Raw genomic sequence first — 25,311 nt, forward strand, 5'->3', positions numbered from 1 at the left:
ACTGATCTTTTGCCCCAACGTTGGCATCTTTATCTGTTTCTGCATAAATCTCATTGGGCCATATATCTCCTGAGGCAGGAAAAATGAGTTGACTTACCCAGCCCTCTGCAACTTTAAGATAGCTAAGACGTGCGTTACAATGGCCTAGCATCAACTCCTTGCAAATAAGGACTGAACTGATGTGGTGTGTTTTCAAATATGTAGGATAACCTTTTACTTATTCATGGAAATCACCAAAGATTGTTAAATAAATTAGACATATCAAATGAATGAAATTAAGTAATTTATTAAGGAATGCAGATTGCATTTTGACTGACTACCACATGCAAGCATGACATACTGCCAGAGTACAAAAAAACAATGTATTTATTTCCGTGCCATGTATGTCCATTAATACTTGAACTTATGACCCCCAAGTGTTTAAAAACAACCCGGTGTCTTTGTAGTAATAGAGAACATTCTGGAGTGACAATGTGAGAGAGAATTCAGAATAAACATGTTTCTGTCCTAGAAGGCAATGGTTACCATTATTACAAAGTTTCTGTTCTCCAAATCATCATTTACACCAGTTTGTAAATAATTTAAAAGTTCTTTACATTAAATAGTAAAATCTGAACAGGATGGTTCCTTACTATTATAATTCTCAATTATTTTCCATAAAATCAGTCAGCAAGAGCAAGGTTCTTTGATTGAAGTTTCTCTCGTTCCTGTGAGATATGTGTTTCAATGACATCACACTGAGCCAAGTAAGTCTGCAGCCAAAAGAAGAGAAATTTCATGCTTCACAATAAAATGTAGCAGCTTTTCATATACATTTGATGGAGGCCATATGAATTATTCTATAATGATTTCCAGGATAGTGATTATTTTTCTTTTAAAAAACAATATGTGAAACTAAGCAGTTTGTGCCCTGATTGCCAGAAATGTAACAAGTTGGATAATATCTTTAGTATTTCTGACTGCTGGCATCCCGAAAAAAGACAAAATCTGTTTGGGTGAAACCACTTCATCCTAATTAGTCAATAAATACATGAGCCTAGAAATGCTGAACCCCAGTCTGCAGCCTGACCACATCACAAATATGGAGACAGAGTAATTTGCACAACAGGTTCACAAAGTGCTGCTTTAAAATCCAGGAAAGGAGAAAGAGAAGTGTTGCCAGGTGCGGCTTAAGTGGCCAGTGAATGAATTTCGGTTGTTGGTTTTGCCACTGTTAACTTGCCACATCCCTAATGGAGAGAGATTTCCATTCAGTTACAGCTATTAAACAGTGACTACTTAAGCTTTGCTTTCAATGGGCAGAACTAGTGGGGTATCTGAGTAAACCTGGTATGCTATCTCCCTTTCCTGACAGAAGGAGCACAGTTGCAAGTACCACCTGCCCCTGCCGGAATCTAGCAGATGAAAATGTAACTTTAGTACATTATAAAATTGGGTTTATAAAGTCCTTCGGACCTCATGGGCACTTTTTAAACCTGCCTACAGTTAACAGTGTGCATGTTGCCATCCACACAGTCTTAAATTTTAATTCAACCACTATGATTATATGCTGATGCAGAGCATGCTCACGCCATGGGAGTTGGAATTTCCAGACAGGAAATGTATACTAGGTACTGCATTGCCAGGCCCAATACTCCAGCTACCAATCTCAGACTCATAAACAAAGCATCAAATTTGAAATATGCAAACTACCTGATTATGTATGTTGGTGATTGGGAAGTTACATCTAAACCATTTATATACCTGCTTCCAGGTAATAGAATTGACTAAACTGAAATAAAATATCCACCGTTCAAAGTTTGAACTGTTAATATTTCAGCTTCAAAATGCAACTTGGCATAAACTTGAGAGTATAAAAACAGGCCATCTTACAGTGCTGACTGTGTCTGCACTGGAGCGCTGCTTTGGGCTGCAGTAGAGTGCTTAAGTTGGAGTTTGGTGACTGAGGGAGTTTGGTGAGGATGGAACGAGGTGATCCTTTGAGTACCGTGAGTACAGTCGGGTAAGTATTTACTACTTTTATCGCTTATAGTTTTTAAGGTCTTATTTTGTGGTTCATCGTTGTAAGGGCTATATTCTGTAACAATGAGAAGCAAGGAAGAAGTGCCCTAGAGTAATTGATATTATTTGATATTAAGCATCTTGCAAAACATTTAATTTAATTTAAAGGGGTAAGTCATGGCAGGAGAGCTCAAAGCTGTGGTGTGCTCCTCCTGCTCTATGATGGAGGACGGGAATATTCTAGTGCCCAGGGCTAGCATGCATGCAGGAAGTGCCTCCAGCTGCAGCTCCTGGAAGCCTGGGTTTTGGAGCTGGAGTGGCAGCTGGGGACACTGTGGAGCATCCGTGAGGCGGAGAGTATCGTGGATAGCATGTTTGGAGAGGTGGTCACACCACAGGCTAAGAGTCCACAGGCAGAAAGGGAATAGGTGACCACCAGGCAGAGCAAGAGGACTAGGCAGGCAGTGCATAAATCTCCTGTGGCTATTTCCCTGCAAAACAGATATACTGCTTTAGATACTGTTAGGGGAATGGCCTCTCGGGGGAAAGCAGCAACGGCCAAATTTGTTGCGGCACGGTAGGCTCTGCCATACAGGGGAGGAGTAAAACGTGTGGGAATGCAATAGTTATAGGGGATTCAATTGTAAGGGGAATAGATAGGCATTTCTGTGGACGCAAATGAGACTCCAGATGGTATGTTGCCTCCCTGGTGCTAGGATCAAGGATGTCTCAAAGTGGTTACAGGACCTTCTGAAGGGAGAGGCTGAACAGCCAGTGGTCGTGGTAAACATTGGTACAAATTACATAGGTAAAAAAAGGGATGAGGTCCTAAAAGCAGAATATAAGGAGTTAGGAAGTAAGTTGAAAAGTAGGACCTCAAAGGTAGTGATCTCAGGATTACTACCAGTGCCACGTGCTAGTCAGGGTAGAAATAGCAGGATATATCGGATGAATACATAGCTGAAGAGATGGTGTGATGGGGGAGGGTTTCAGATTCCTGGGACATTGGGATTGGTTCTGGGGGAAGTGGGACCAGTACAAACTGGACGGGTTACACCTGGGCAGGAGTGGGACTGATGTCCTCAGGGGAATATTTGCTAGAGTGGTTGGGGAGGGTTTAAACTAAAATAGCAGGGGAATGAGAACCTCGGCAAGGAGTCAGAGGAGGGGGAATCAAGGACAAGAACAAAAGACAGAAAGGGGAATAAGAAAAGTGATAGGCAGAGAAATCAAGGGCAAGAATCAAACAGGGCCTCAGTGAAAAATAGTGGGAACGGGACAAGTAATGTTAAAAGGACAAGTCTTAAGGCTTTGTGTCTTATCGCAAGGAGCATTCACAATAAAGTGGATGAATTAACCACGCAAATAGATGTAAACAGGTATGGCATAGTCGGGATTACAGAGACATGGCTGCAGGGTGACCAGGGATGGGAAATGAACATCCAGGGGTATAGGAAGGACAGAAAAAAAGGAAAAGGCGGTGGAGTTGAATTGCTGGTTAAAGAGGAAATTAACACAACGGTAAGGAAAGATATTAGCTCCAACGATGTGGAATCTGTATGGGTAGAGCTGAGAAACTCTAAGGGGCAAAAAACATTAGTGGGGGTTGTACATAGACCCCCAGACTGTAGTGGTGATGTTGGAATGGCATTAAACAGGAAATTAGAAACGCATGCAATAAAGGAACATCTATAATTATGGGTGACTTTAATCTGAATATAGATTGGGCAAATCAAATTAGTAACAATACTGTAGTGGAGAAATTCCTTGAGTATATACGGGATGGTTTTCTGGACCAATATGTTGAGGAATCAACTAGAGAACAGGCCATCCTAGATTAGGTATTATGTAATGAGAAAGGAAAAATTGGCAATCTAGTTGTGCGAGGACCCTTGGGGATGAACGACCAAAATATGATAGAATTCTTTAACAAGATGGAGAGTGACATAGTTGATTCTGAGACTAGGATCCTGAATCTTAAAAAAGGAAACTACGATGATAAGAGGCATGAGTTGGCTGTGATGGATTGGGAAACGGTACTTAAATGGATGACAGTGGATAGCCAATGGCAAATATTCAAAGAGCGCATGGGTGAACTGCAACAATTGTTTATTCCTGTCAGGCACAAAAGTACAACAGGAAAGGTGGCCAAACCATGGCTTACAAGGGAAATTAGGGATGGTATTAGATCGAAGGAGGAGGCATACAAATTGGTCAGAAAAAAACAACAGACCTGAGGATGGTGAGCACTTTAGAATTCAGCAAAGCAGGACCAAGGGATTAAGAAAGGGAAAATAGAGTACAAGAGTAAGCTTGCGGGGAACACAAAAACTGACTGTAAAAGTTTCTATAGGTATGTGAAGAGAAAAAGATTGGTGAAGACAAATGTAGGTCCCTTACAGTCAGAAACTGGAGAATTTATAATGGGGAACAAAGAAATGGCTGACCAACTAAATACATACTTTGGTTGTGTCTTCACAAAGGAGGATACAAATAACATACCAGAAATGTTGGGGAACACAGGGTTTAGTGAGAGAGGGGGAACTGAAAGAAATCAGTATTAGTAGGGAAATGGTGTTGGGGAAATTGATAGGATTGAAGGTCGATAAATTCCCAGGGCCTAATAATCTACACCCCAGAATATTTAAGGAAGTGGCCCTAGAAATATTGGATGCATTGGTGGTCATCTTCCGAGATTCTATAGATTCTGGAACTGTTCCTACAGATTGGAGGGTAGTTAATGTAATCCCACTATTTAAAAAGGGAGGTAGAGAGAAAACAGGGAATTATAGAACAGCCAGCCTGACATCAGAAATGGGGAAAATTCTACAGTACATTATAAGAGATTTAATAGCTTAGCACTCGGAAAACAGTGGCAGAATCAGATAGAGTCAGCATGGATTTATGAAAGGGAAATCATGCTTGACAAATCTACTGGAATTTTTCGAGGATATAACTTGTAGGGTTGATGAGGGGGAGCCATTGGATGTGGTTTATTTGGACTTTCAGAAGGCTTTCAACAAAGTCCCACATAAAGATTAGCCTGTAAAATTAAAGCACATGGGAATGGGGGGTAGTGTATTGAGATGGATAGAAAACTGGTTGGCAGACAGAAAACAAAGAGTAGGAATAAATGGGTCTTTTTATGAATGGCAGGCAGTGACTAGTGGGGTGCCGCAGGGATTGGTGCTGGGACCCCAGCTATTCACAATATATATTAATGATTTAGACGAGGGAATTAAATGTAAAATCTCCAAATTTGCAGATGACACAAAGCTGGGTGGGAGGGTGAGCTGTGAGGAGGATGCAGAGATGCTTCAGTGTAATTTGGACAAGCTGAGTGAGTGGGCAAATGCAGGGCAGATGCAATAAAATGTGGATAAATGTAAGGTTATACACTTTGGTAGCAAAAACAGAAAGGCAGATTATTATCTGAATGGCTATAAATTGAGAGAGAGGAATGTGCAACAAGACCTGGGTGTCCTCGTACACCAATCGCTGAAGGTAAGCATGCAGGTGCAGCAGGTGGTAAACAAGGCAAGGGGTATGTTGGCCTTCATAGCAAGAGGATTCGAGTACAGGAACAGGGATGTCTTGCTGCAATTATACAGGGCCTTGGTGAGACCACAATTGGAATAGTGTGTGCAGTTTTGGTCTCCTTATCTGAAGAAGGAAGTTATTGCTATAGAGGGAGTGCAACGAAGATTTACCAGACTGATTCCCGGGATGGTGGGACTGACGTATGCTGAGAGATTGAGTTGGTTAGGATTATATTCGCTGGAGTTCAGAAGAATGAGGGGGTACCTCATAGAAACCTATAAAATTCTAACAGGACTAGACAGGGTAGATGTAGGAAGGATGTTCCCAATGGTGGGAGAGTCCAGGACCAGAGATCACAGTCTGAGGATATGGGGTAGACCATTTAGGACTAAGATGAGGAGAAATTTCTTTTCCCAGAGAGTGGTGAGCCTGTGGAATTTGCTACCACAGAAAGTAGTTGAGGCCAAAACATTGTATGTTTTCAAGGAGTTAGATTTAGCTCTTGAGGCAAAAGGAATCAAAGGATATAGGGAGAAAGTGGGAGCAGGCTATTGAGTTCGATGATCAGCCATGATCATGATGAATGGCGGAGCAGGCTCGAGGGGCCAAATGGCCTAGTCCTGCTCCTATTTTCTGTTTCTATTCGAGAAGAGTATATGAAAATTACATGCTACTAAAAATGTTGATGAAGTTTACTAAGTGTTTAAACACTCAAGGCCGTTGTTTTCTCTCAATTTTTTGTGTGATACTAGCTACAGGAGCTTTAGCTAGCAGCATGTATAGGTTAAAATCCTATATAACTTAAACATTCAGCCATCAATTAAATAAGATACCAACTGCACTTGAAACACACAGTATGGTTTTGAATTTGACTTTCAAACATCTGAAGCAAATTACAGATGAGGAAGGTTATTTTGCCCATCTTAGTTCGTCCACCCAGAGTGATGCTATAGTCTACTCATTTCAGTATCTGATTCTTAAATGATTCCAGGTTTTTAATATCGCTACTATAGCCAAGTCCACATAATCAGTTGAAAACTCTGTAGAACTTCCTTATAGCAGTCCTAAATTCACCTTTCATAAGTTTGAACCCATTACCCCTTTCTCTTCACTTGCAATTGGTAATATTTCAGACTTTCTTTTTCTTTTTCCTTTTCGTTAACTATTTTATCTGATGCCTCTTTTACATGGTTAGCCCCAAACTTCTCCAGTTTTTCCTCAACCCTTAGACCTGATACAAGGGATCAGCACGTAATTTGCTTTTGCTGTATGGTTGTTGTATAGTCGTACAGGATGTACAAGTCAATGCTACAGAGTAGCTGTCAATAAAGCCAATATAATGTTGAGCTACACAGTAGAACAGAACAGTAGAGGGAGCAGTGCTTAAACCAGACGGTATCACTGTCAGCATATGGACATAAGTACTACGTCCAGTTTTGGTGATAAACAAATGAGACAATCACATGCTGCGGTCAAAGTGGAGAAGAGGAAAGAAAGGGTAATGGGTTCAAAGTTATAAAAGGTGAATTTAGGACTGAAATCAGGAAGCTCTTCAGAGTTTTTAACTGATGAAATGGACTTGGATATAATAGATATACAAAACAGCCTGGAATAAATTTAACAAACAATCAGATGATGGCAACAAACAGAAAATGCTGGAAATAATACTTTGGGCATTTACTCTGTATATACATATCACTTTGCACATGAAACTCAATTCAGGGTAGCACTTTCTGAACAAAGTAACATGCAACACAACATAGCAATAATCACCTATTGCTGAAGAAAGGTATCCCTTAAATCTTCAATATATAAGAAAGACTCACCTGAACGTTCTTTACTAGACCTTTCCTCCTATGTCTGCAGTCACTAAAGTCATCAGGCAAACTCTTGAAAATAAATTTAAAATATTTCATTTGTAAGAACTATATGGTATAAATTGCACAAATTTGAACTATAGTCTTGTTTAAAGTTAAACTTAGTTTGGAACTTTCTGAAACAGACGGGACAGTCCATTATGGTACAGGGTCTTCTCATCAGGTTTGCTAAAGATTTTGTTAAAGGACTTTTCAAATCTATCTTCTTCAGACTTCAGATTCACTCAATATTAGCTGTGACAGGAGCCAAGTAGCATTGGTTGCACTTAGAGAAATAGAAAACTGAAAACTTCTGCCCAATGCGTTTTCAAACAAAAATGAAGATTCTTTTCTCAATGTGCTCTTCATCACAATGAATAGTTTTACTTATCAGTTTCATGTTTTCCAGAGAAACATCATAGTTTCGAGTTTGTTGATTAACAAACATGTTGAGTTTAATTTAAATGCAAACAAAAAAACACAATTATATCAATCTGAGATCACACTTAAAGCAAAGATTCTCACATCCTGCTGACAGCTCTTCTACATCAAATCAATTAGTTAAGTGGCAGGAGTCATTACAATCACTTTATTAAGAGTCTTGTCTAAGTATCAAGAAGGTTGACTTTCTTTAAGAAAGTCACAATATAAAGTTTTTTAAAAAGCATTCTGCAATTATGTTGAAAAATCAGATTAAAAAAACTCTTAATAATGGAAGAATCCACTAAAAATAAAGTACATTATTCATTGGCGATTTGCGATTTGAACTTCCTTTCATTATCTCAATCCCTTTCCTGAGTTCACATAAATTAAAATTAAAAATAATCTGATAACTTCTTGCTACGAATTGTTCTGTACGTATTATGAGCAATGCTGCAATGGAGACACAAACCATTGGATACAAGTCAACCATTCAGCCCCATGAGCCTGTTCCACCATTCTACTCAATCATGGTTGATCTGTATCTCAAATCCATTTACCTACCTTTACATAGCAACAAAGGAAATAGGAGCAGGAGTAGGCTATGCAGTTCCTTGAGCTTGCTCTGCCATTCAACTCGATCATGGCTGATCATCTATCTCTAAGCCATTTTTTCACACTATCCTCATATCCCTTGATATCTTTAATATCTAGAAATCTATTGTTGATCTCGGTCTTAAACTTAATAACTAAGCCTCCACAACCCTCTGGGTAGAGAATTCCCAAGATTCACCATCCACTGAGTGAAGAAATTCCTCCTCATCTCAGTCCTAAATGGCCTACCTCTTGTCCTCAGACATCCTGGTTCTAGACCCCACCCCTCTGCCAGGGGATCCTTCCTGCATCTACCCTGTTGAGCCCTGTAATAATTTTGCATGTTTCAATGAGATCACCTCTCATTCCTCTAAGCTTTAAAGAATACAGGCCCAGTATCCTCCACCTCTCATCATAGGACAATCCTGCCATTCCCACCGTCCCAGGAATCAGCCTGGTGAACCTTTGTTGCACTTCTTCTATGGCAAGTATATCCTTCCCTGGGTCAAGAGGCCAAAACTGCACACAATACTCCAGGTGCGATCTCACCAAGGCTCTATGCAATTGAAGCAAGACATTTTACTCCTGTACTCCAAATCCTCTTGCAATAAAAGCCAAAATCCCATTTGCCTTCCCAATTGATTGCTATACCTGCATGTTAGCTTTCAGTGACTCATGAACAAGGACACCCAGGTCCCTTTGGACATCAAAACTACCCCATTTCTCACCATTTAAAGAAATAATCTGCATCTCTGTTTTTCCTATCAAAGTAGATAGCTTCACATTTTTCCACATTATATTCCATCTATCATGTTCTTTGCTCCATATCCCTTGACATATTTAATAAAAGTATATAAATCTGTCTTACATTTCAATTAGCCCACATCCTTTTAGGGAAGTTCTAGATTTCCACTACCCATTGTGTGAAGAATTGATTTCAATCCTAGTCTAACTCTGATTTTAACATAATGCCCCATTGTTCCAGATTACACCACAAGAGGAAATAGTTTCTCTATCCACTCATCATAAAGGGATGATGAACCCCTTTACCATTTTAAAGGTCTCAATTAGATCTTCACTCCATCTTCTAAACTCCAGCAAATTACAAGCCAAATTCATGCAATCTGCTAATTTAGCCTTTAAAACACCATTAATAATCCTAAAAATCCGTGCTTAACCCCAAAGCCAATATATCCAAGGAGTGGTACTCAAAACACAATACTCCAGACGTGATCGGACCAAGACTGTACAACTGAAGCATCACTTCCTCATTTCTGAATTCTAGCTCCCTTGAGATAAAGGCAAATGTTCTATTAGCCTTTTTGATTACTTTTTTTACCTAGGTACATAGACACTCATATCCATGTTCCTCTATAACTCCTGGTTCTCGTCATTAAGAAAGTATTCTGATTTGTCCTTCATGGATCCAAAGTGGACATTTCCCTACATTGCACTAAATCTGCCAGTTTTGTCCATACATTTTGTAACTTTCTGCTCCTATCTACAAAACTTACTGTGACTTGACAGATCCAAACCAGGCTTGTACCACATAATTAAAATGTTCACATGAACCTACATAATTAAAATGATACATGGTTCAAGAGTGGTTCTTGTACTTCCCTTACATGCCACGTGTTTTCAACTGTTGAATGATCTCCAATGAAATAAAAAGGTGGCATTGTAAAGTGGTATGAACCATATTTAAACATGGACAATTGTTACTGAATTAGACACATTTAACAAGGATCGGACTGGCACTCATTTATAGCCTTGTGGAATCCTCATTTTACTTTATTGTATTTTGAAAATAGAACAAACAAAAAATGATATTTGTATTCAAAATAAATTACAAGAATATCACTGCATAAATAGGTGATTAGAGGACTACTAGTTCAAATATGTTGATTATTTTATCAAAGTACACAATTTAAAATTTGACAAGAATGTCTTTTCTGTATTGTGTCTTGGATTAAAATTTGTTGGTGTTCATAGCTGATCAATTTTTGTTTAAGAAAATTTAATTATCAATATCCAAGTGCTTCAAAAATAATTACACAGTTCTGGATAGACCATTTTTTTGAAAAATCAAGATTCTGAAATAAGTTATCAAAAAGCTGTGAACTTTGTTTTTTACAGAAATGGGAAACATTAAAATTTAAAATGGTCAATGCAACCTAATGAGAAAAAATTCAAATTTTGAACTAAAACCCTCACCCCCACCAAAAATAGCAATTATATTTATATCAGTTGTAATATGTCATTTTCTCTTACCCACCATAGCATCAATCTGTTCAAGGAACTTCATACACTGTTCAGATATGCTCTTCACTTTCTTCTCTAACTTGGTTAAAGCAGCAGATTGAAGATCCTGAGCTAGGAACCCCTGGGTGATAATTGAAATAAAATCTCACCTCAGAATTCATACCCAAGAGCATCATGTTTCATATGCCTGATGTTGCAAACAAACCAAAATGCTTATCTCTAAAATACTACCAAAAGATGTTAATCTGTAAAATCCAAACCTGTAATGCTTCAAAATTATTGACCGCACCCCCCCCACCATCAATACGTTTAAAATATAATCATGTACAAAGATTTTGTGTAGTTTTGTTGCACTTGTGGTGGTACCTATATTGTTAATCCATAACTTCTAACACTGAATTATACAGTCAAGCTCACCAAGGAATCCTTTCAAATAAAACTACAGTATCGTCTATCCCCACCATCCCGGTATTTTAAATATAATCAGGTTATTGTATTATGTTCAACAAAAACAAAAATTGCTGGAAAAACTCAGCAGGTCTGACAGCATTTGTGGAGAGAAAGACAGAGTTAACATTTCGAGTCCGTATGACTCTTCTTCAGAACTAAAGAGAAGTAGAAATGTGGTGAAATATATACTGTTTTAAGGGGGATAGGACAGGTGAAGCTGGATAGAAGGCCAGTGATAGGTGGAGGCAAAGGAGAGATTGCAAAAGATGTCATAAACAAAAGGTCGAAGGGGTGTTACTGGTGGTGAAACTGGCTAAAGGAGATGCTAATGGTGACATTAAGAGAAGAAAGGAGAATGAGCAAGTGACAGATGGCCCTAGTGGGGGTGGGGTGGGGTGGGGGATGGTGCGGGGGAAAAGATCGAAATAGGCTAAAAGGTGGGGGTAAAACAATGAATGGAAATCCATTTTAAAAATAATGATAGAAATAGGTGGGGAAAAAATATCTATAAAAATTAAAAAATAAATATTTGAAAAAAGGGAATTAAAAAGGGGTGAGGAGGAGAGAGTTCATGATCTGAGGTTGTTGAACTCAATGTTAAGTCCAGAAGGCTGTAAAGTGCCTAATCAGAAGATGAGGCGCTGTTCCTCCAGTTTGCCCTGAGCTTCTCACTGGAACATTGCAGCTGGCCAAGGACAGGCATGTGGGCATGAGAACAGGGTGGTGTGTTGAAATGGCAAGCGACAGGAAGGTCTGGGTCATGCTTGAGGACAGAGTGAAGATGATCCTCAAAGTGGTCACCCAGCCTGTAGAGGAGACCGCATTGGGAGCAGTGAATACAGTAGACCAAGTTGAGGGAAGTGTAAGTGAAATGCTGCTTCACTTGAAAGGAGTGTTTGGGCCTTTGGTCGGTGAGGAAGGGGGAAGTAAAGGGGCAGGTGTTGCACCTCCTGCGATTGCATAAGAAGATGCCGTGGGACGGGTTTGAGGTTTTGGGGGTGATGAAGGAGTGGTCCAGGGTGTCCCGGAGGGAACGGTCCCTACAGAATGCTGACAGGGGGGTGAACAGATGTGTTTGGTGGTGGCATCATGCTGGAATTGGCGGAAATGGCGGAGGATGATCCTTTGAATGCGGAGGCTGGTGGGGTGAAAAATGAGAACAAGGTGGACCCTATCATGGTTCTGGGAGGGAGAGGCAGGTGCGAGGGCAGAGACACGGGAGATGGGTCGGACACGGTTGAGGGCCCTGTCGACCACCGTGGGTGGGAAACCTCAGTTAAGGAAGAAGAAAGACATGCCAGTAGGACTGTTTTGGAAAGTAGCATCATCAGAACAGATGCAACAGAGGCGAAGGAACTTAGAGAATGTGATGGAGTCCTTACAGGAAGAAAGATGTGAGGAGTTGTAGTCGAGGGAGCTGTGGGAGTTGGTGCTTTTGTTTTATTATATTGTATTATGTTGAAGTTTTCTCTTGACCCTCCCCTCATTTACACTGAGGTAGGCACCTTATCCAAGAGATAAGTTCATTAGTCTGGACAGTGTATGTTGGCATGTCTTGGTGAAATAACAGCTGAGTCCAGCCCTGTTGCATAAGAACATAACATAAGAACATAAGAAATAGGAACCAGAGTAGACCATTCGGCCCCTCGGGCCTGCTCTGCCATTCAATAAGATCATTCCCATCTGGCCCCAATAATCTTTGATTCCCTTGCCTAATAAGAATCTATCTACCTCTGCCTTAAAAATGTTCAATGACCCCACCCTTCACCACCTTCTGAGGCAGTGAGTTCCAAAGTTACACAACTCTTGGAGAAAAAAAATCTCCTCATCTCTGTCCTAAAAGGGCGACCTCTAATTTTTAAAACAGTGCCCCCTAGTTCTGGATTCATCCACAAGAGGAAACATCCTTTCAACGTCTTCCTTGTCAAGGCCGTTCAGGGTCTTGTATACTTCAATCAAATCACCCCTCACTCTTCTAACTGCCAGTGGAAACAAGCCCAGTCTGTCCAACCTTTCATTATAAGACAACCCACTCATTCCAGTATCAATCTAGCAAACCTTCTCTGAACCACCTCCAATGCATTTACATCCTTCCTTAAATAAGGAGACCAAAACTGCACACAGTATTCAGGGCGCAGTCTCACCAATGCCCTGTATAACTGAAGCATAACATCCTTACTTTTATGTTCAATCCCTCTTGGAATAAAGGGTAGCATTCCATAAGCCTTCTTCATTACCTGCTGTACCTGCATACTAACTTTTTATGACTCATGTACTAGAACACCTAGACCCCTCTGCACCTCAGAATTATGCAGCCATTCTCCATTTAAGTAATATTTTGCTTTTTGGCTGTTCCTGCCAAAGTGAACAACTTCACATTTTCCTACATTAAACTCCATTTATCAGATCCTTGTCTACTCACTCAACCTATCGCTATCCATCTGCAACCTCTTCACGCCCTCTTCACAACATACTTCCCTATCTATATTTGTGTCATCTGCAAATTTAGCTACCATGTCTTCGCTCCCCTTATCTAAGTCATTGATGTAAATCGTACAAAGTTGAGGTCACAGCACAGACCCCTGTGGGACTCCACTCGTCACACCCTGCCAATCTGAAAAAGACCTGTTTGTGCAAACTTTCTGCTTTCTGCCAACCAATCTTCCATCCATGCTAATATTTACCCCCTACACCATGGGCTTTTATTCTCCATAATAAGCTCTGATGTGGCACCTTATCAAATGCCTTCTGGAAATCCAAGTACAATACGCCTACAGGCTCTCCTTTATCCACTGCACATGTTACTCCTTCAAAAAACTCCATAAATTGGTTAAACATGATTTTCCTCTCACAAAACCAAGCTGAGTCTTCCCAATTGCCTTGAGCTCTTCTAAGTGCCCAGCTATAACCTCCCTAATGATCGATTTTAACAACTTCCCTATGACAGATGTCAAGCTAATTAGCCTATAGTTTCTTGTTTTCTGCCTCCCTCCCTTCTTGAATATAGGGGTTATAGTTGCTACTTCCCAGTCTGATGGAACCTTTCTGGAATCTAGCAAATTTTGGAAAATTAACACCAGCGCATCAACTAACTCATCAGCCACCTCTTTTAAGACCATAGGATGTAGTCCATCAGGACCCAAAGACTTGCCAACTGACAGCTCCATCAATTTGCTCAGTACCATTTCCCTAGTGATTTCAATTTCACCAAGTTCCTTTCTCCCGTTAACCTCCTGATTTGCAGCTATTATTGAAATGTTTTTTGTATCCTCTATTGTGAATACAGAAGAAAAATATTTGTTAATTTCTTCCATTTCCTTATTACCTACTATTAGCTCCCCACTGTCACTCTTTAGAGGGTCAACACTCACTTTACTTACTCTTTTCCTTTAAAAATACTTGTAGAAACTCTTGCTGTCCGTTTTACGTTTCTAGTTAGCTTCCTCTCATACTCTAATTTCTTTCTCCTGGTTAGCCTTTTAGTCATTTTCTGCCATTCCTTATATTCTGGCCAATCATCTGACCTGCCACTCACCTTTGTGGAATTGTATACTTTTTCCGTAAGTTTGATGCTTTCCTTAACTTCTTTAGTTAACCGCAGATGGTGGGTTCTCCCCTTAGAATTTTTCTTTATAATAGTTCTTATCCTGAATACTCTGAAATATCCCCTTAAATGTCTGCCACAGCTTCTCCACTGATCTATCCTTTAGTCTAGTTTCCCAGTTCACTTCAGCTAGCTCAGCTTTCATCCCCACATAGTCACCCTTATTTAAGTTTAAGGTACTAATCTTATTGTCCTCACCTGTCACTCATACATTTACCCAGACCAGGGATTGAAGCCAAGTGCAATACCCCAACATCAAGAATGAAATTCACTAGTCTAACCAGAAAGATTAACCTGAGGGTACTTCACACCACTGCAGTGAGCCAAACATGGGGACAACTGGGTTTGCAGAGAAGTGGACACTAGCACATTCCTGTTTGCTTAGTCCCTCCCCGAACAGCATTCCAGCTATTTTTTGAAGGAGGGATGATTTGATGGCAAGGATATCAAAAAGGTAGTATTTTCAAAGGCAAATAAGAAATAACTCACATTCTGAATGCCTGTCAGCTCTGCATTAATTTCTTCCAGTTTATGTGATAATTGATCTGTGGATTTTTCCAGCTCCTTTAACTTCTTTAATTCAGCTTCCTCCTCAGGGCTGTTCTGCAAGTTGAGAGAAAACAAATCAGGATGATTTTTTTTAAGAAAGATTTGAGTGGGGTGGAGAAATTGCTTTATTGCACTTCACAAAGCATCATATATAGTTATTCCAAAAGTAATTTGTTCTGTTATTATGTAGGTAAATGTAGCAGCCACTTTGTACTGAGCGAGATCCCATAAACAGCAATAAAACAAACAACCAGTACATCTGTTTTTGGTAATATTGGTAAAAGGCAGAATGTTGACCAGTACACTGCCAAAGGAATTCCCTAAAAGTACCAATGTGTCTAGTCTAAATGTTTCTTTGAACCAATGGAACAGACTATAGGGGCTCGTTTTAATATCTCATTGGAAGAATGGCAACTGCAAAAACGTAACATTCCTTCTGTTCTGCTTTGAAGTGTCAACTCAAATAACGCGCTCAAGCCTTGAAACATGCCCTCAGAGGCAAGAGTACTACAAAATAAACAAAAAGCAAAACACTGCAAATGCTGTCAACTGAGCCAGCCTGACACTATAAAGTATTAAGTAATCCTAAAATATCCAGGCTTGTAGGAAGTGGCAAGGCCAGAATGTTTAACCACTGATGTCAGGTTCCTAACTTCAGTGACTCAAAAAAAGTTAGCTTCATGATATGTTGTTAGTTCTTTGACCAAAACAAACATTATCATTTGAAAGAATGGCAGTTATTTAACATGCTGTTGATGGATTACTAAGATGAGCAATCGTGTTAAAATGTGTGAAGTGTCTTTCTGATTACACAGATTCATTATGCCTGTTGTGCCAGCTGACAGCAACCATTAAGTAATTCTTGCAGTGACTATATATAAGAAACAGATGAATTACTTACTTGTCAAAATAAAGAAAGCAGCCTAGGCATGTCCCTACAGAAGAAGTGACAATGCCATAGGCCAAGTCACCCAGATTACTTTCATGCCCCTTATAGAATGACAGTAGCCTTGCAGCAGGTGATCTATCTACTCTGCTAAATGAGGAAATCATGCATGGGTGAGAAAACCCGGTGAAGGAAGGAGAAAATAAGAATACAGTTATCCTTCTTTTTAAAAAAAGGAATATATAAATAACATCAGGAAAGCACAAAATGGAAAGTCGTTCAAGATTTTAGATATTTTGCTGTAAAAACTCATTGACACGGAAAAATGATAGAATCTTACCTTTTTACCAATCATCATTATTTTACAGCCATTTTTAACACCAAGAACGGACAAAGGTTGTTCCATCTCTTTAAGAGATTTACCTACATGACACAGAAAATAAAAACATTAAACATTAAAAATGTTTCAGTTATTGTGACACTTTTTGGAGTGCAAGATAACTGATCTGACAAATGCAGTGTCTGAAGATTCCAATGTCTTTTGGTCGCCTGACAATTTAGGGGCTTGCAAGTTCAAATCCTGCCATGGGAAGTTATATTTTTAAAAAAAGTCAATTTGTAGAATACCACCAGAAAATGAAAGACGTCAGAAAACCTCAACTGGCTCACCAATGTGTTTCAGAGAAGGAAACTCCATTCCTACATGATCTGGCCTACATGTGACTGCAATCCCACAATACATGGTGATTCCTAATAATCTCAGGTCAATTCAGGAGAGTTTTGGATGGCCAGAAGTTTACAGAGGGTAGAATGTGGGAGACCAGCCGAGAGTGCGTTGGAATAGTTAAGTCTAAAGGATAGAAAGGTACGAAGGAGGATTTCAGCAGCAGGTCAGGTAAAAAAGGGGTGAAGTACTTACACAGTGCTCAGCACCATGCTCAACTCCTCAGTTACTGAACAGACCGTACTCGCACACAGCAAGATCTGGACAATGTCCAAGTTTGGGCTAATAAGTGAAAAGTGACATTCACGCCACAAGTGCCAGACATTGGTCATCTTCAACAAGAGAGAATCTAACCATCTCCCCTTGGCATTCAATGGTATTACCATTGCTGGCTCCCCAACTATCAACATCCTGGGGGCTGCCATTGACCAGAAACTGAACTGGACCAGCCATATAAATACTGTGGCTACAAGGGCAGGTCAGAGGATAAGAATTCTGTGGTAACTCACCTCCTGACTCCTCAAAGCCTGTCCACCACCTTACAAGGTGCAAGTCAAGAGTCTGATGGAACACTATCCACTTGCCTGGATCAGTATGGCTCTAACAACACTGAAGAGCTTTGACACCATCCAAGGCAATACAGCCCGCTTGATCGGTAACCTGTCCGTCACCTGATATGTTCACCTCCTCCACCACCACACACATTGGAAGTAGTGTGTACCATCTACAAGATGCACTGCAGGAACTCATCAAGATTCCTTCAACAGCAAATTCCAAACCGCAACCTCTATCACGTAGGAAGACAAGGGTAGCAGACGCACAGGAACACTAACTCCAATTTCCCTCCAAGTCGCTCACCATCCTGACTTGGAACTATATCACTGTTCCTTCATTTTCACTGGTTCAAAATCCTGGAACTCATTCCCTAACAGAACTGTAGGTGCACCTCTGCCAGATGGACTGCAGCAGCTCAAGAAGTCAGCTCACCACTACCTTCTCAAGTGCAATTAGGGATGGGCAACTCCCTCTCTCAGCTGTTGAATCAGTGCTCCTCCATGTTGAACGGATCTTGGAGAAAGCACTGAGGATGGCAAGGGTGCAGAATGTGCTCCAGGTGGGGGACTTCAAAGTCCATCACCAAGAGTGGTTCAGTAGCACCACTACTGACCGAGCTGCTCGAATCCTAAAGGGCATAGCTGCTAGACTGGGTCTGCAACAGGTGGTGAGGGAGCCAACATGAGGCAAAACATCCTTGACCTCACCCTCACCAACCTGCCTGCCGCAGAGGCGTCTGTCCATGGCAGTATTGGTAGGAGTGACCACCACAGAGTCATTGTGGAGACCAAGTCCCGCCTTCACACTGAGGATACCCTCCATCATGTTGTGTGGCACTACCACCATGCTAAATGGGATAGATTTCAAACAGATCTAGCAACTTAAGACTGGGCATCCATGAGGTGCTGTGGGCCATCAGCAGCAGCAGAATTGTACTCGAACACAATCTATAATCTCATGGCACGGCATATCCTCAACTTTACCACTACCATCAAGCCAGGGCATCAACTCTGGTTCAATGAAGAGTGCAGGACGGCATGCCAGTAGCAGTGCCAGGCATACCTAAATATGAGATATCAACCTGTGAAGCTATAATCCAGGACTATTTGCATGCCAAACAGCATAAACAACAGGTGATAGACAGAGCTAAGAGAACCCACAACCAACAGATCAGAACTAAGGTCTACAGTCCTGCCACATCCAGTTGGGAATGGCAGACAATTAAACAACTCACTGGAGGAAGAGCCCAACACATCCTCAATGATGGAGGAGCCCAGCACATCAGTGCAAAAGATAAGGCTGAAGCATTTGTTACAATCTTCAGCCCAGAAGTGCCAACTGGATGATCCATCTCGACCTTCTCCGGCGATCCCCAGCATCACAGATGTCAGTCTTCAGACAATTCGAGTCACTTCGCATTTCATTAAGAAATGGCTGAAGGCACTGGATACTGCAAAGGCTATGGGCCCTGACAATTTCCAGCAATTGTACTGAAGACTTGTGCTCCAGAACTTGCCATGTCCTTCGCCAAGCTGTTCCAGTTCAGCTACAACACTGGCATCAGTCCAGCTATGTGGAAAATTGCCCAGGTATGTCCTGTACACAAAAAGCAGGACAATCCAACCTGGCCAATTACCACCTCATCAGTCTACTCTCAATCATCAGTAAAGTGATGGAAGGTGTCATCAACAGTGCTATCAAGCAGCACTTGCTTAGCAATAACCTGTTCACTGTCACTCAGTTTGGGTTCCACCAGGACCACTCAGCCCCTGACCTCATTGCAGCTTTGGGTCAAGCATGAACAAAAGAGCTGAACTTCCGAGGTGAGGTGAAAGTGACCCTTGACATCAAGGCCATGTTTGATCGAGTGTAACTTCCAGGAGCCCTCGCAAAATTGGAGTCAATGTGAATCAGGGAGAAAACTCTCCGCTAATTGGAGTCATACCTAGCACAAAGGAAGATGGTTGTGGTTGTTGGAGGTCAGTCATCTCAGCTCCAGGGCATCACTGCAGGAGTTCCCCAGGGTAGTGGCTTGGCCCACTCATCTTCAGCTGCTTCATCAATGACCTTCATTCCATCATAAGGCCAGAAATGGGACGTTCACTGATGATTGCATAATGTTCAGCACCATTTGTGACTCCTCAGAAACTGAAGCAGTCCATGTCCAAATGCAGCAAGCCCTGGACAATATCCAGGCTCTGGCTGACAAATGGTAAGTAACATTCGTGCCACACAAGTGTCTGGCAATGACCATCTCCAACAAGGAAGAATCCAACCATCACGCCTTGACATTTAATGGCATTACTATCACTGAATCCCCCACTATCAACATCCTGGGAGTTACCATTAACAAGAAACTGAACTGGACTAGCCATATAAATACTGTGGCTACAAGAACAGGTCAGAGGCTAGGAATAATGCCTAAAGTCTGTCCACCATCTACTGGGCACAAGTCAAGAGTGTGATGGAATACTCCCCACTTGCTTGGATGAGTGCAGCTCCCACAACATTCAAGAAGCCTGACACAATCCAGAACAAAGCAGCCGCTTGATTGGCACCACATCCATAAAAAACATTCACTCCCTCCACCACCGACGCACAGTAACAGCAGTGTGTACCATCTAAAAGATGCACTGCAGGAATTCACCAAGGCTCCTTCGACAGCATCTTCGAACCCATGACAGGTACCATCTAGAAGGACTAGGACAGCAGATAGAGGCGAAAATCACAATCTGGAAGTTCCCCTCCAAGTAACTCACCATCCTGACTTGGAAACATATCGCCTTTCCTTCACTGTCACTGAGTCAAAACCCTGGAACTCCCTCCCTAACAGCACTGTGGGTGTACCTACACCACAAGGACTGCAGCGGCTCAAGAAGGCAAATCACCACCACCTTCTCAAGGGCAATTAGGGATGAGCAATAAATGCTGGCCCAGCCAGCAAAACCCACATGCCATTACTGAATAAATAATAAAAATAAAATAAATTTTAACAGTTCACATAAGAACAGAAATGCTGTCCTCAATGAATGGTGCTGAGAAAGAACAGATCATGTTGAATGAGATTAAAGGTTATTAATAGATGGCAGTTAACATGACTAGTCATTTCAGACTACTGAACAAAATGAATAGAGTGCTGAACTGTATCACTGAAACAGTACAAGATAGTACAATTCGATGAAGTCAAGGATAAAACTATAGTGCGCCTTGGGAATAGCCAAGCTAGATTATTAGAACTGTGTGTACTGTGACATTCAAATTCTGGTGGCAGTGCATAGCACACCATGAAATTATTCCTTTGAGTCAGAGAACTGAGTTATGAAAAAAATGGAAAAACTTAGGCCTTTCAGCCTTAACAAGGCCACAAAGTCTCATATAGGTATGGTATAGAAAAGGTAAACCCAGTAGATTACTTCATATTAAACTGTAAGGCAAATGAACACAAATTCAAAGACAAACATACATCCTGGGAGTTACCATTGACAAGAAACTGAACTGGACTAGCCATATAAATACTGAAGGTTGTACATAAAAAACGCAATGAACATAGGCACAGTGGAAGCAAAGAAAACCCACAATCAACTGAATGCACTGACCGATGACCATAGCTTCCTTTAGGATAAGCTAAGATGGCTCCAATGGTCTTGCTATTCTCTATTCATCCTGTAATTTGATGCATTATTGTTATATTTTTTAGCTTAATATATACACAGTAATCTGCTCTATACAGTCCCAGGCAATATAGATTTGCTCAAGTTGTGAAAGTTCAAGAATATCCAATAAAATACCAAAAGCTTTCTCTTGTCAAGGTCATGTAACAGTTACAGCAAAACAAGAAATTACCAAATCATCTCAAGTTTGTTGAATTTTTGGATTTCAAGGTCAGTGATCAGAATGGAACTTATTTTCCACTTGTTGATATTCAATGTTTTCATGCACTCGTCAAATTCCTGACACTTACCATACCAACTATACAGAACAAGGTCTCCCAAATATTGTCATGGATAGTTTTGTACTAAACCACATCACCATCAGAAGTTACATTTCAAATGCTTGAAATCAAACTAAGTAGGGGTCTTCAAACCAAGATAACTAGAATGACAGGATCACAGAATGTTACAACACAGAAGGAGGCTATTCAGCCCATCGTGTATGTACCGGGTCTCCAAATTAGCAATTCGGAAGGGAGGGGCCAAAGTGAACATAGGCCCCTTAGAGAATGAGGCTGCGGAATAATAATGTGGAACCAGGAAATGGCAGAGGAGTTGAATAAATACTTTGCTTCAGTATTCACGGTAGAAGATACTAATAACATTCTAAAAATACTAAATAATCATGGGGCAAAAGCGGGGGAAAAGGCCGATAAGCCCCCCTGGACCTGATGGGTTGCATCCCACGATATTAAAGGAAGTAGCTACAGAGATAGTGAATTCAGTGGTAGTAATCTTCCAAGAATCCTTAGATTCTGGAAAAGTCTGAGAGGATTGGTGAACAGCCAATGTAACACCCTTATTCAAAAAGGGAGGGAGACAAAAACTGATAACAATAGGCCGGTTAGCTTAACATCTGTCATTGGGAAAATGTTGGCGTCTATTACAAAGAATGTAATAGCAGAGCATTTAGAAATACATAATCTAATCAAGTAGAGTCAACATGGCTTCATGAAGGGGAAATCATGCCTAACAAATTTATTAGAATTCTTTAAGGAGGTAACAAGCAGGATAGATAAAGGGGAAAAGTTAACATAGAAGTTCAACAGGTAATAAGGAGGCAAAAGGAATGTTGGCCTCTATTTCTAAGGGGATGGAGTATAAAAATAGGGAAGTCTTGCTAAAACTATACAAGGCACTAGTTAGACCACACCTGGAATACTGTGAACAATTTTGGTCTCCTTATCCAAGGAAAGATATACTGGCAGTCCAGAGAAGGCTCACTAGCTGACCCCGGGTATGGAGGGATTTTCTTTTGAGGAGAGGTTGAGCAGGTTAGACCTGTACTCATTGCAATTTAGAAGAATGACAAGTGACCCTACTGAAACATAAAAGATTCTTAGGGGGCTTGACAGGGCAGATGCTGAGTGGTTGTTTCCCCCTGTGGGAGCATCTAGGATCAGAGGGCAAAAAACTCAGTGAGGGGATGCCCATTCAAAACAGAGATGAGGAGGAGTTTCTTCTCTCAGAGGGTAGTCAATCTGTGGAATTCTTTACTGCAGAAGGGTCTAGAGGCTGGGTCGTTAAGTATATCCAAGGCTGAGATAGACAGATTTTTAATGAGTAAGGGAATCAAGGGTTATGGGGAAAAGGTAGGAAAGTGGAGTTGAGGATTATCAGATCAGCCATGATCTCATTGAATGGTGGAGCAGATTCGATGGGCTGAATGACCTATTTTTTGCTCCTACATCTTATGGTCATTCCTCCACCTTCTCCCCATGACCCTGCACATTCTTCCATTTCGGATAATAGTTCTAATTCCTTTTTAAATGCCTTGATTCAACCTGCCTCCACCACACTCAGGTGCTATGTGAAACAGCTTTTTCTCGTGTCATTTTTGCTTCTTTTGTCAATTCCTTCAAATCTGTGCTCTCTTGTTCTCAATCCTTTTGCAAGCGGGGACAGTTTCTCCCAACCTATTCTGTCCAGTCCCTCATGATTTTGAATACCTCTATCAAATCTCCTCTCAGCCTTCTCTTTTGCAAGGAGACCAGTCCCAACTTCTACATAGCTGAAGTTCCTCATCCCTGGAGACATGCTCAGGAATCTTTTCTGTAACCTCTCCACTGCCTTCATATCCTTCCTAAAATCTGGACGCAATACTCCAGCTAAGGCTGAACTAGCATCTTATACAAGTTCAAGGTAATCTCCTTGCTCTTGTACTGTATGCTCCTGTTAATAAAGCCTAGGATACTGTATGCTTTGTTAACTGCTCTTTAAACCAGTCCTGCTACCTTTAATGACTTATGCACGTATACATCTCAGTCCCTCTGCTCCTGCACCTCCTTTAGAGTTGTATCCTTTATTTTATATTGTCTCTCCATGTTCTTCCTACCAAAATGAATCATTTCACATTTCTCCACATTGAGCTTCACCTGCACTTGTCTGCCAATTCCACCAACTTGTCTATGTTCTTTTGAAGTTCTACACTATCCTCTTCACAGATCACAATGCTTCCAAGTTTCATATCATCAGCAAGTTCCTGTACCCCGACATTCAAGCCATTAATATAGATCAGGAAAAGCAAGGTTTCCAACACCGACTCCTGGGGAACTCCACTGCAAACCTTCCCCAGCCTGAAATACATCTATCAACAAATATTCTCTGTCATCCAGCCAATTTCATATCCATGGTCCTATTGTCCCTTTTATTACATGAGCTATAACTTTGTTCACAAGTCTGTTGTGTGGCACTATATCAAATACCTTTTGGAAGTCCATCTACATTACATCAACGGCATTGCCCTTATCAATTTGTTACCTCTTCAAAAAATTCCAGCCAGTTAGTTAAACATGATTTTCCCTTAACAGATCAGCACTGGCTTTCCTTAAGTAACCCACATTTATCCATTTGACTTATTAATTTTGACCTAATTATTGTTTCTAGAAGTTTCCCTACCACTGACTGGTCTGTAATTGCTTGGCTTATCTTTACAGCCTTTTTTGAACAAAGGTGTAACATTTGCAATTTTCCAGTCCTCTGGCATCATCTCTGAGTCTGAGGAAGACTGGAAAATTATGGCCCATGCCGCTGCAATTTCCACTCTCACTTCCTTCAGTATCCTTAGATGCATCCAGCCCTGATGCCCTATCAACTTTAGGAATATACAGCCTGTCTAATACCTCCTCCCTATCAATTTTAAATCCATCTAGATATATAATTACCTCCTCTTTCACTGTGTCCAGGGTAGCATCTTCTTCCTTGCTAAAGAGAGATGCAAAGTATTAATTTAATAATTCCCCCTGCCTCCATGAGTAGATCTCCTTTTACTCCCTTGTACTATTTATATGCCTACAGAAGACTTTGGGATTCCCTTTTATGTTAGCTGCCAGTGTCTTTTCATAATTCCTCTTCACTTCTCTTATTTGCTTTTCACTTTCCCTCTGAACCTTCTCTATTCAGACTGGTTCTCCATTGTATTACCCACCTGACATCTGTCATAAATACACTTTTTCTTATTCATCTTAATCTCTATCTCTTTTGTCATCCAGAAAGCTCTGGATTTGTTTGCCCTATCTTTCCCCTTCAAGGGGATAAACCTTGGCTATGCCACACTATTTCTTCATTGTTCAGCTAGTGTTTTTCACCAACTATGAGAAATGGGTGTTATTTTCTTTAATATTTTGGGGGAATGCTGTGTTATTCTGTAAAGAAGGATGGGTGTCTGTGTGCATGTGTGAGAGTTAATTAAGCTGGACAAGAGATTGATAGGGGTGAGGTTGACTGGGGGCTTAAAACATGAAAAGGATAGAGGTGTTAAGTTTGAGGTACAAATAAATAGGTTACTTAAAAATACAAATGTTAGATGTAAGTTGTGAGTTTGAATATCAAAAGAGAGTCAGAGATATCAAAAACCATATTTGCGTCTTGCAGGAGTTCCATAGGTAAACAATAGTGGGGTATTATATTTTATTGACCCGAAAGCAATCACAAGATAGAGACAAAATATTTTATATTTGGAAGGATTTGAGTTCCAAAGAGGTGTATGAACAATGGAACTGGAGGTGAAAGGGGGAAAAAGATATTTTAGAGTTGCTGTGGAGAATTTAGGGGATGGAGATACTTGAAGCTGTTTGAGCTGTTGAGCAATAAGCTGGAGCTCTGAGCTGGGCGAGGATGCTGTTTTAACCAGCCATCCAGTTAAGCCAGAAAAGTCTTGA

The 25,311-nt window shown here is 40.8% G+C and overlaps 1 protein-coding gene across 2 annotated transcripts in view; it reads right to left on the reverse strand.

Annotated features, from left to right (window-relative positions):
* Positions 1-270: 270 nt before the first annotated feature.
* bag1 (BCL2 associated athanogene 1) overlaps positions 271-25,311 on the reverse strand; it is a 28,895-nt gene continuing 3,854 nt past the window's right edge. The window contains exons 3-7 of one of the 2 annotated variants that reach the window (XM_041184427.1): positions 16,503-16,585; positions 15,217-15,330; positions 10,687-10,794; positions 7,368-7,430; positions 271-752 (exon numbers count right to left, since the gene is read on the reverse strand). In XM_041184427.1, coding sequence (XP_041040361.1) covers positions 663-752; positions 7,368-7,430; positions 10,687-10,794; positions 15,217-15,330; positions 16,503-16,585 — 458 coding nt within the window. In that variant the 3' untranslated portion in view covers positions 271-662. The remainder of the gene's footprint in view (positions 753-7,367; positions 7,431-10,686; positions 10,795-15,216; positions 15,331-16,502; positions 16,586-25,311) is intronic. The other variant, XM_041184429.1, reaches the window with a different exon arrangement.

Source organism: Carcharodon carcharias, chromosome 3 (genome assembly GCF_017639515.1).
Source record: "Carcharodon carcharias isolate sCarCar2 chromosome 3, sCarCar2.pri, whole genome shotgun sequence".
In the NCBI taxonomy this organism is placed as follows: Eukaryota; Metazoa; Chordata; class Chondrichthyes; order Lamniformes; family Lamnidae; genus Carcharodon; species Carcharodon carcharias.